Here is a 12,908-nt window from a genome sequence, read left to right as displayed (position 1 = left end):
GACCACGGGGTGAGTCAATCAAATCAAAATTTTCTAGCCGCCTGCGGTGAACAAACTGTGAATTGTCCTAGAAGATCTGAACCAATTGTTGGATCATAATATTAAGGCCTTAACCTCATAATTAAAAAAAATGCAATTAAAATAACTTATTCTCCTCCTTCCAGTATTCCTCGGTCCAATGCTTATGCATTTTAGCAAACGCCAATCGTTTAGAACGCATTGTCTGGGTAAACTTTGGTTTAGGACGACGACTACTGATAGGTATTACTTATTTGGCCAGCTGCCGCTGTAGACATGGCGCATTGTAACATTAAACGCGTGGTAAATAATAATCATAAGTCAAAGTTAAACAAAATTATTGAGTAAAAAATTTTTAAATGCGTTGCACAGGAGTAAGTACATAATGAAGTTAGTTTCTTTTAACTTCATTATGTACTTACTCCTGTGGTTGACATTACAGGTTAACAATCACAAAAATTATACAATCCTTTTATACTTATCTATAGGCCTCTTGGATATCGTTGCTAAGCTACGGCAACGCCGCGGGTCGGTTGACGGCGGAAACTCACGGGCGCTTTTCTCATATAATTCTCATACAAGTCACTGCACTTTTTTGGTAATTGTTTATATTTTTAGCACAATAAAAAGTAATGAGCCAAATTATTATTGATTGTGGACTTCATAATATTTCCGCAGACTTTTTACGCGGAAAATCAGTACTTATCGAAAGCTATATTTACTTAAATATACACGATCATGAAATATTCTTTCAAGTATGATTTTTTACTTTGTATTTATTTATTTGTAAGATCATCTTCTTAGTTATTAGTTATTACTAAAAACAGGTTGTTTACCTAATTAAAAATTATAGAGCACAAACTAATTCCAAAGCAATCATGTTCATGAAGTCTTCGAAATCCATGATGATGGAGAACGAATCATCCGTGTAAAAGTAATACCACAGACCAGAGTAGGCAATCGACTGTACGACGTGAAAGTGGAGCTATGTATTGAATAATCTAAACAAATATATTTTCAGCAACTTTTCAACCATACATGCAAATTAAAAATGGAAAATGCAGATGTATTTCATTATTAAAGAAATTTTTCTTTGATTTTTATGATTAATATGTAATATAATACTAGATGACGCCCGCAACTCCGTTGTGCCATAACTCTTGCACAACGGAGTAACCGCGCGGGATTCGGGAACCGTACATTTTCCCGAAACAAAAAGTATCCTATGTCCAGTGGCGTAAATATAGGGCTGGCAAAATGCCACGGGCCCCCGACCCAAATGGGCAAAAATTTTTAAGTACATAATATTGTTTATTATAAACGTGTCGATTTTTACTGATAGAGCCCCATCAATTTGCCACGGGCCCCGGATCTTATAGTTACTTACCACTGTCTATGTCCTTTTTCGGGACTCTTAAGAATATATTATGGAGTTATCCATGCCAAATTTCAGCAAAATCTGTTCAGCAGTTTAGGCGTTAAGAGGTAACAGACAGACACACTTTCGCACTTATAATATTATAAGTAAATTAGTAATATCAGTAATTAGTATATTAGTATGATAATATTATAAATTACGAAAGTGAATTTTGAAGGAATTAGTAATAAATATTGAACCGACAATAATTTTATTTATATCGTTTTTTCAATTACAATTTATTTATTATAGATAAAACAATGATATTAAAAATAACTTGCACGTGATATTTTAGAAATATTCATGCGAGATTTAGATTTAAGCATGATTAATAATCGGCATGTTGATTTCGATACGTTTCCTAATTCCGTCTCAGAAACGAATAAAACGTTAATTCACAAATCCGAGATTGGGAATTTTTGCACCCTACAACACAACAGTACCTCGTACCGCCCATATTTTCCTTATTCGTAGCACTTTTTAACGTTTTCAACGTGTTTTCATTTTTAACTAGTAAACCGTATTTCATAGCTGATCGCACTGTCAGAGTGCGTTGCCTGAATCTGCCACTCGCCGCGCCACTAGAGATATCCAAGAGGCCTATTGAATTAATTATTATACAAATTAAATATAAATGAATTTGTTTTGTACTCTTTCATAGAAAAGTATTCAACACGATGGTATTGTAAATTCACAGCAATGGCTATATCGTCGTCCCTATTGAAATTATGCAGGTAAGCAGTTTTGGGTACAATCAGATAATAATCTAAATTACAATATAAATTGATATCGATAAATAATTTACGTTTGATAAAAACTAGATTAGTCTCGCTTTGAACCTAATAGGTGATTGTTCAAAATGAAGTTTTTTATAATATTTGGATTAGCTGTGGCTTGTTTCTCAGTTTCTAATGGTAAGATGACATTCATTTTTAATCAGTAATAACAACTCCCACACCGGTTTCGATAACGATGGCCGGTTTCATTGAGATCAGACCAGTTACGGGGTAGTAATTTTATAGTGCCAAAGTGTGTGCGCAGTACACAAGAGCACTCTCTATTCTTTTATTTTCTTCTCATAACCCAGTGGGACGGAAGACCGACACGACTAGCGAGAGATCAGGCGCAGGGCCGACTTTTTACATGCCTATCAGACGCATGGATCATCTTACTTATCAGACAATCAGGTGATCAGCCTGCATTGTCCTAACCAAACTTGGAAATAACATGTTTCCAACGCGGGATTCGAACGCACGACCTCCGGGTCAAGAGCCATGCTCTGAACCACTGGACCACGGAGGCGTCAATCAATCTGTAATACCTAAATACTGTACCTAAAGGCAGAGTAGACAGAACTAAAAAGGTGTCTTTAGAAGTTTGTGTATACGTATAAAGGTACAAGTTGGAACCAAGCGCAACGTCGCAACTGCAGACGTGAGACGACGTGTCGTCGCGACACTACTGGTTTCTATGTATTTCTGCGTGAAACCCAAATTGGGTTTAAAAAAGTAAAAGTTTCTTTCCTACTCGTATCTCGATATCTTTCGCTTTTGAAAATCTATAAGTCAAGCATGACCATAGCATGACGATCCGCTTTTGACATTTAGTTTCTTGATTCTGTTTTTATTTTATTATGGCACTTGGCTATAAAATAATGGCCAGTGTCGAGTAAATAGCGTCAAATTCATAAAATCGATGTATAGCAACCCTGTCTATAGCCGGAATTATAGTTTTGATCTACAAACTACGAATAATAAAGTTCCTTAGTTTTTATTATTCGTATTTCGTAGATCAAAACTATAATTCTGGCTATAGAGAAGGTTGCTACACGTCGATTTTTTTAATTTGCCGCCATTTACTCGACACTGCCCATGGTTTTATAGCCGAGGTGCCATAATTAAAAAAAAAAGAACCAAGAAACTATGTCAAAAAAAAATTTGCCGTTGCTTTAATGGTTGCTATGGAAAGAGTTTCTTGTCTTTGTCCACTGAAACTCAAGTCGATGGGTGGTGCCATGCTCGGGAATAAGATATGTAGACATGGGAAAGAAACTGCCATTACTTTCTTCCGAAGAATCGACTGGGAAACCCCGTGCTAGCTACGCTGGTAGATAATGCGACCAAATTAAAATATCACTGATCGCATACATTTGTTACACAACAATAGTTCTTTTTAATTTACCAGCGTAGCTAGCACGGGGTTTCCCAGTCGATTCTTCGGAAGAAAGTAATGGCAGTTTCTTTCCCATGTCTACATAATATCTTATTCCCGAGCATGGCACTACCCATCGACTTGAGTTTCAGTGGACAAAGACAAGAAACTCTTTCCATAGCAACCATTAAAGCAACGGCAATTATTTTTTTTTTGACATTTAGTTTCTTGGTTCTTTTTTTTTAATTATGGCACCTCGGCTATAAAACCATGGCCAGTGTCGAGTAAATGGCGGCAAATTCAAAAAATCGACGTGTAGCAACCTTGTCTATAGCCAGAATTATTGTTTTGATCTACGAAATACGAATAATAAAAACTAAGGAACTTTATTATTCGTAGTTTGTAGATCAAAACTATAATTCCGGCTATAGACAGGGTTGCTATACATCGATTTTTTGAATTTGCCGCCATTTACTCGACACTGGCCATGGTTTTATAGCCAAGTGCCATAATAAAAATAAAAACAGAATCAAGAAACTAAATGTCAAAAGCGGATCGTCATGCTTGACTTATAGATTTTCAATAGCGAAAGATATCGAGATAGGAAAGAAACTTTTACTCCAATGTTTTTCCGGTAAAACTGTCAAAATTTAGTTTCTTTCGTTTGTCTACGTGCTTGTGCTAGCTATGCAGGTTAATAGCAGCGTTTTACCCTGAAATAAAACGCTTATTAAATACTTACCTTATTTGAAGCATAATAATTGAGATAGGCACTTCCGTTTCCGCAGATTTTACCTCCTTTTCTTTCCTGAATGTTGGTAGCTCTGTCAACCTTGGCGCCATCATCGAGCAGGTAGAGGGAGAATTCCCGATCGACTATGATCATTGAGTCGAAATTGCACCAGGCAGAAATAAAAAGTTATGCTTCAAATAAGGTAAGTATTTAATAAGCGTTTTATTTCAGGGTAAAACGCTGCTATTAAACACTTGACCGTTATTTGAAGCATAATAATTGAGACGTGTTTGTTATCGCCTGGTGATGATGTACGCCAATGTGACAAAATAAAAGTAAGACGCCAATGTGAAAAGAAAATATAACAATATAAAATAGTAATTCCTTGTGGGAATACTTCTAAAACTTTATAAATGAATATATAGGTGATATAAGAGTGATGGAATAGAAAATCCAGTGTTCAAACACTTTTTTACACAATTATTACACCAAAAACTGATTGACAAATCAAAAATACAACTTGTAAAAAAAAACTTTGATATGGACATAATGAAATCAACTAAAGGAACAAAATAATTCCTTAAATCGTTAGAATTAGATGAAAGTACTAGTTTTTTGTACCGATTTTCAATAACGGCCCCAAAAGTATTTCATGAATGGATACATTGTCTATCCAACTTTCAGCCATAGCTGAGCGGACGTTACCTGGTGTGCAGTTGTCTCAGACAAGTTAGTTTTGATACCGCCAGCTAAAGGCGGCAGATGGTTTTCCTCGCAAGCTCGTAAATAAATTGCACATTTAGCTTCGCTAATCGCTACGCCTGCGATGAAAAAAGTGATTACAGCATTTAAGCCAGTAAACAGCAAGGTTGCTTATTACTGGGATTGCTTAAAATCTTCCACCTAGATTGCCTAGAATCAGAACTGTTCGTTTTAGTTATGACTAAATAAATTAATCACATTAAAGAATTTTAAACCACTGTATTCTTACAGTGTGTAAGATCATGTACACGTCTGCCCGACGAAAACAAAAGCAAAATATCTGTATGTCTAGAAAATACAAATAAATTACTTGCGTCAACTGGCGTCAACAGACTTCAATAAGTTTTTAATTTATGTTGTACAAGCTTTTTCAATGCAATAGATTTTAACATGTTTTACCAAACCGTAAGAACTTAAAGGGCCAGCAATCTCTGTATCAGACATTGAAGATATTATCTACTTATGTAAGAAAATAATGTTATAAGAGAGTTTAATCTATTAAAAATAGATAAGAATTTTGCAAGGACTGTGGCCGTCGGCTTGTGAGCATCATAGCATCACATCTGTGAAACTTACACCAGGATAACCATCTATACCAGGCAACTTTATAAGTTTTGAGAGTAGAAGGTCATGATAATAATAATTTTATATGGTTATCATCTCAGCCTCAGAAATTTTACAATTTTACGACCACCCCCACATTTCTATACTTCTAGGGTCATTTCCTGATCTTTGGAAGAGGGACCCCCGTTGAAATGTCGATTGTGTATTTCTCCAGATCGCCAATCATATACGGTGCTGCTATTGCACTCGACTTGAGATCTGCCCGCCAAAATACTCGTTCCCAGCGTGGAACCACTAGGAGATAAATTCTTTGAGCCTGATTTAGGTGAGCCAGGACATTGGGGATTAATTAAGCACCTAGGCTAGGGGGTACTCCTGAGAAAAGGCATCGTGATCTAAACCTGCTTGATCGGTCAAGTCGAGAGTTACGTAATTAGTCACTACATGAGCTTCGGCGGAAGAAAATAGATCTGTCACACAAGTAAGCCGCATTTTCTGATCTTCTCCGTGCAAGAAGTTAACAGATTTGGGAATGATCCAATAACTCGAAAAATCTGAATGGTTATGTCCATCAGGGCATCTGACATGGTGCGACCTTCGTCCCAAATATAGGTTATAGCTGTTCGATTGTCGCTCTGCCAAAGAACTGACGAGCGAGCGAGAGTCTGGTGCTGACTGCTGACATCGGAGAAGCAGAGCCCTAGAAGCTCTTTCTGATTGTAATGCATGAAATTTTCTTATGCTGACCATGTCCCCGTTAAGGAAAGGTGGTCGAGTTGAGCACCCCAAGCTAGGTCCGACGCATCTGTTGCCAAGCAGTGCCATGGTGGGCTCCAAAGAAAGGAAGTTGATAGATGATGACTTTGCAACCACCACCGAAGATCGTCGCTAAACGTAACGCTTGTCTCGGTAGAGAGCAGCGATTCGGAAATGCGGACTTATATAAGTCTATGAGAAGAGACAAGAGAGCTCGGTAATGTAGCCTTCGGTACTATGAAACTGGCGAAGTTCAGGAGACCGCGGATGCTCTGCAAGGTCTTTAGATCTACCAGACTCTTTGTCAGGACTCAGGACTGGTAAAATCTTTTGATGAATTTTAGAAATTTTCTCGCCTGGAAGTAGCTTTTCGTTTTGAAACGTGTTCCAACGACCACCTAGAAATACCAGGTCTTGTTGAGGCGTAAATAAAGTCTTTGAAGCAAAATCTGGACATGCTTCTGTAGGATTTTGTTTTAATAAGCAATAAGATAATCGTCCTAATAAACGATGATACGCAGAACTTGGTCTCTGAGGGTTTGTTTAACCCAATTGGTCAGGGAAGCAGGTGACCGGACAAAAAGCAAGTAATTTGCAGCAACTGTCCCTTGTATACAGACGTAGGAGCCTTCAGTGCGATGGAGCGACTGCCAGGTAAAATATGCTTGGGACAGGGATATTTTGCAAAGCCAATCGTTGGGTTGCAAAACAAAACTGTCATTAGTTGAACATTTATGAGCCCGAATGGCTGAGTCAAAACATAATCGAATAGAGTGGAAAGATTGAAAATAGGACGGCAGGACCCGTCGACCTTAGGGACCAGAAACAAATAAAACTTGGCAAGGGGCTGGCAACTTCTAATACACCTTGGAATAGCAACTGTCCCTTGTATACAGACGTAGGAGCCGTCAGTGCGATGGAGCGACTGCCAGGTAAAATATGCTTGGGACAGGGATATTTTGCAAAGCCAATCGTTGGGTTGCAAAACAAAACTGTCATTAGTTGAACATTTATGAGCCCGAATGGCTGAGTCAAAACATAATCGAATAGAGTGGAAAGATTGAAAATAGGACGGCAGGACCCGTCGACCTTAGGGACTAGAAACATAAATAAAACTTGGCAAGGGGCTGGCAACTTCTAATACACCTTGGAATATCATTTGTCGAATTTGGAGACACATATCCTCCGTTTCTGTGGTAGAAAAATGATTTTGGTTTAATTTTGGAATGAACCGAGGTGGTTTCTCCATCTCCATGAATGGTATGCGGTACCGTTTTAGAATCTTTATAATAATAACCTGGAGCATCTAGGCGCTGCCAACGAGAAACGGCGGTAAAACTTCAAAGTTTGACCCGCTCTGAATTTTTGATTGCAGTACTTACGTTTTTTTTTTTTTTGGCATTCCCGAGATCCGAAAGAGAAGCGGCACGTTCACGGGTACTTTTGCCGTGGAAGTTCCCTCATGAAAGGAACTTCGTGCATTGCCAGGCATTGACCGTGGTTCAAAATTATTTCTTTGTCCCCGTGGGGTACGATTGTAAGAACAGCCTTGCGCAGGCTGGTGATCATGGGAAATATGTGAGCTAGCACAACATCCATGAGACATACCATGCGCGGGTATACAACTCTTAGTCTGCCCCTGCGGGGGTAGGCTAAGCTCTCGAGTGAAAAGAACTTCGTGCATTGCTAGGCATTGACCGTGGTTCAAAATTTATTGTTTGTCCCTGCGGGGGACGATTGTATGAACAGCCTTGCGCAGACTGGTGAGCATGGGAAATGTGCGAGCTAGCACAACATCCATGAGACATACCCTGCGCGGATATATAACTCTTAGCCTGCCCCTGCGGGGGGCGGCGAGTTAATCTGTTGCTCTAGAACCCGCTTGCGCAGCGGCAGCAACATTATTCTGACTATTCGCAACAAAGGTTTTGCGAGCTCCCTCAGTCTTTTCGAGTAGTGACACCAGCAACTCGGAATTAACTTAGATAAAATGTTTGCAAGAACTGGGTCGTGAACGAAATTGATAATTGCATTGCGTCTCATTTGAAAACCTCATAGATCTCAAAGCTCAGCTCAGACCACAAATTAATTGAAGTAACTGACGTTGTGATACAAATCCTTAACGGTTTCATTTAACCTTCAAGGGTCAAGCTTGAAGCGTGTGACCATTGCAGCAGCAGATTTCAATGCTCCGCGCTGCATAAGTACGCAATATAATAATGCCGCGTATGATTTGTGCACGTGAGATCTAAATATTTAAGCTCATCATTGACCTCTAAATCAACAAAAACTAGTATATAATTATAAGATTCTTGAACTTCAGAATAACGAACTTCTGAACATTCGTTATGTTGAATATTTATTTAATATACCCAAAACCCCCAAAAGAGAAGTTTTCGTAACGGACGTTTCTTTAAGTTTTGTTTCAATTTCAAAAACAAGATTCGGTCATAAACAATTGCTAACGGTCGTTTCATTTTCATTTGATTAGCTATACAATTCCCGACTGACATTATCGTCGATGCAACTGCATGACCTTGAAAAGTAGATCGGTTTTCGTAAAAATAATTAACCTTTTTGTTAAGTTCATTAACCTCTTGAGTTAATTTAGCTAAAGGGTGGTCATAGCGCTGTCTGTAATTGCTCCCCCCCTTTTTGTGGCGGCGGCGCCTCGATTTACGTTTGCTGTGTGAAGTAGAAGTCGATGACGAGCTCGAATCATTTGTTCAACTACTACTACTAGATGACCTTGCACGAGAACAAGGCCTTTTTTATTAACCACATTAGTGAGTAGTTTCAAATCTAACGTTAGCTGGTGTCACTACCGAATCATGAACAAATTCACATTCGTTATTCATTATTAATAGCTACCTTAACCTAGGAAAGAACACAAACACAAGAACTTAACTAGAAAATTAATATTTAAAAATTTAAATGCAGTATTTAAATTTATATTCGTTATTAAAGTTATTAATATGAAATGTTCATCTTTTCTAAAGAAAAAATGTACAAAAATATAACTTACGTGAATTACCAAAACACTTGAAAAACGGTAAAAACACAACACTGAAATTTAAATTATATAACTGGGAGTTATATAATAAGGAGGTATAATACGTAATGACTTCTGAGCACGACTGTGCGGTGCGGAAAACAAAACGCCAATGATCATAGTCGATCGGGAATTCTCCCTCTACCTGCTCGATGATGGCGCCAAGGTTGACAGAGCTACCAACATTCAGGAAAGAAAAGGAGGTAAAATCTGCGGAAACGGAAGTGCCTATCTCAATTATTATGCTTCAAATAACGGTCAAGTGTTTAATAATTATGATCTGTCAAAGCTGAAAACATGAATCATGATACAAACTTTTATTTACTTATTTCGGTTTGGTAATTTTGATACAAGTCAGTGTATTTGCAATGTCAAGGAAAATCCGAGGGCTGAATTTTTGACAAAATGAAAATAAATAATTATGCATAATATGAAAAATAATAAATAAATTATGTAAGGATGTGGCAAAACATGGCGGTAACACTCAAAAGTCAAAACAGATTCTTTTATTGATATTGGATATGTATTGGATATGTATTGGATATTGTCTTTGAAAGTTGTTGTTTTGACTATTATAACGGCCTGTTATATATTTAACGGACCTCGCCAGCAAGAATTAAAATATGGTGGAACGCTCGAGAGCTCTAACAGGCCGTTAACTGATTTAACAAGCCATTATTTATTTAACATTGCTTGATGAAACTGGGTCGTCTTACCTTTTAATACCTTTTACATTGCCTCACAACACTTATGCATCTTCTAATTCCTTCTTTATTGCCTACCATCACTCTTGTAACTTCTAATGCCTTTATCATTACCTAACATCACTCGTTTATCTTTTGACCCCTTCTTCATTCCCTAACATCGCTCGTGTATCTTCTGCCCCCTTCTTCATTTCCTAACATCACTCTTGTATCTTCTAACCCCTTCTTCATTGATTATTCTAGGAAGCCCCACCAGCCGAATCGCGGGGGGTGTGGTAACAGACATTCGGAACTATCCTTTCGCTACGTCTTTGATCTCCAACATAGGCAGTACATCCTTCACACAAGCCTGTGCTGGAACTATTATCTCGTCTAGTGCTATTTTGTCGGCTGCTTCATGCTTCTTTACTGGTAACCAGTAAGTATGATTCGAGTAAGTGTATGTTGGCACTTTCTTCTTTTGTTTCCGCTGCTTTAAAATAACTAATAACTCGGCCATAGCCTAGGTCGTGGAGCTAAAGAAACAAGGAAACCTTATAAGTATCTAAGACTCTTGAATTCTTGACTTCTAAAAATCTTTATCGGCATGTCGTAATAAGACCGCCTTTGTGTACTCGTCATTTTATGTGTTTCTGTTATACCTATGTGTGTTGTTATTGTAACTGTGTGCACAATAAAGTATATTCTATTCTATTCTTTATCGGTAAAATCTTCTTCGGTAAAATCTTTACCTTGAGTTCGTCATGCTATCAAATACTAAATATTAAAATCTATATTTACTTTTCAGGGCTCATTCAATCGAATCATGGCGAGCCAGGGTAGGCTCAACGTATTCAAATTCCCAAGGATTAATATACTTAATACGTAGAATAACAACCCATCCAGACTTCGTATCGACAACCCTTGTCAACGATGTGGCTGTGTTAAGGACTGTTGTACAGATAACATTCACCGATACAGTTCAGCCTGCTTACTTAGCCGGAGGGGCGTACAATTTGGCTAACAACCAGCAAGTATGGGGTATTGGGTGGGGAGTCACTTCTGTAAGTAAATTCTACTGATGTCAGCTTTGATATAAGCATTAGTTTTACATTATGTACCTCAGCTGCCTCTATTTTTGCAACAGTTATTTTGTACGTAAACCTCGTTTCGGCAGTTAGGAGTTAGGACTTAAATACAACGAAAACTACTCAGAATATAGATGATTCTCGGCACAAACAACCGCTGTTGTACAGTGTACACTGTACACACACAAGTCACGTTCTATAAAGACCACAAAAAAGCTTCTTCATTCTTCTTCACCTTTTCCAGTCCGAGGTATAATCTAAACGCGAAATATCAATTTTTTCAAAAGATAGCTTTTTGGTTACATTATTCGCTGATGTTGTGGTGGATATTTTATATCCACCACAAGCTGGAAGGAGGAGCTGGAGCTGGTCGAATAAACTAAAGATTATACTCCACAGAACGTAGCAGCCCCGTCTCCCAACCTCCGCGACGTGCAGGTCTTCGTGATAGACCAGCAGACCTGCATCAACCGGTACAACGAGATCGGGTTCGCGGTGAACGACAACATGCTGTGCGCCGGATGGCTGGATGTCGGTGTTAGAGGACAATGCGAGGTGAGTATTATTGTCTGAAAAGTGAAATATCAAATGAGCGAGCAAACGAATGCAATATTTTTGGGAGCTCACTTAAAATTGCTTCTAATGCGCCAAGTATTAACACTAATAATGGCAATCATGCTTATCCATCTAACGTAGCAAATAGTGACCTAACGTATCAGCTTTCTATGCAAAAAAAAATCAAAATCAATTAATTTATTAGATCACGGACAAACTCTCAGAAACACACGTCAAGCTTGTAACCTCCCCGTTTTTGTTGGAGTTAAAATTACACTGCCAAAAGATACATTAGCAATTCATTGGTATATCAAGTTTTACCACACGTTAAAAGAACTAAGACCACTAAAAGCATCAGCTAACAATAGGATGTGTATGTCCACCAAGTCTGTTTTTTTAACGACTTCTCGTAATGGCTGACCACAAATTAACTTTCTGTCCCGAATCCTATCCAAAACACGTGTGAGAAATCCTCTAGCAAGTAGCAACCATAAACAAAATAATGGTCTATTATTATACTAGCGGTTAGCCACTAGTATGATAACCTAAAAGCCTATGTAAGGGCCTAACCTAAGGCTAAAGTACCTAATGATATTTCAGGGTGACAACGGTGGACCTCTCCTCCACAATGGCGTGGTCGTCGGAGTATACTCTTGGACCGAGGGGTGCGGCACCGGCAGACATCCGAGCATCAACACCAGAGTATCAGCGTTCATCAGGTGGATAGAGTCCACCGCTGTTGCTGCTTAAATATATACTTTGATACCACTTTTTGTGTTCTTGTGCTCCTTGTTCAGAATTCATCACTCAAAACTTCAGCGTTTGAGCGTCTCAAATACTTAACAAAATTTACATCAGTCGAGAATGTATTCAAAGCTAATAGAAGAATTCATTAGATTAACAATCGGTCGCAGAAGAAAACAAGGGCGTCGCCAAGGGGGGGCAGGGAGGGGCAGCTGCCCCCCCCCCCCCCTAAAGAGATTCTAAAAACGTAGCCAAATATAATGCAAACAACGACCACTATAATATTAAAATCTGGTAATAGATGTAAGGCTCGTGGTACAAGTGAAAAGCTTCATGTGCTGTCGACTTTACCTACAATTCATACCTACTTTTCTCATTTATAGAG

General features: G+C 38.4%; 1 protein-coding gene and 1 long non-coding RNA gene across 2 annotated transcripts in view; one reads left to right on the top strand and one right to left on the bottom strand.

Annotated features, from left to right (window-relative positions):
• The window catches only part of LOC121736160, a 326,212-nt gene that overhangs the window by 103,207 nt on the left and 210,097 nt on the right, over positions 1–12,908 (bottom strand). The window lies entirely within an intron of this gene.
• On the top strand, positions 2,197–12,547 carry LOC121736151 (trypsin, alkaline B-like). Its single transcript, XM_042127234.1, has 5 exons — positions 2,197–2,349; positions 10,401–10,575; positions 10,945–11,200; positions 11,624–11,779; positions 12,380–12,547. The coding sequence occupies exons 1-5, from the start codon at positions 2,295–2,297 to the stop codon at positions 12,527–12,529; spliced, it is 792 nt and encodes a 263-aa protein (XP_041983168.1). The 5' UTR covers positions 2,197–2,294; the 3' UTR covers positions 12,530–12,547.

This window comes from Aricia agestis, chromosome 18, assembly GCF_905147365.1.
Source record: "Aricia agestis chromosome 18, ilAriAges1.1, whole genome shotgun sequence".
Classification (NCBI taxonomy): Eukaryota; Metazoa; Arthropoda; class Insecta; order Lepidoptera; family Lycaenidae; genus Aricia; species Aricia agestis.
Note: the sequence above shows the minus strand (reverse complement) of the source record. Positions and strands in the feature narration are given on the sequence as shown.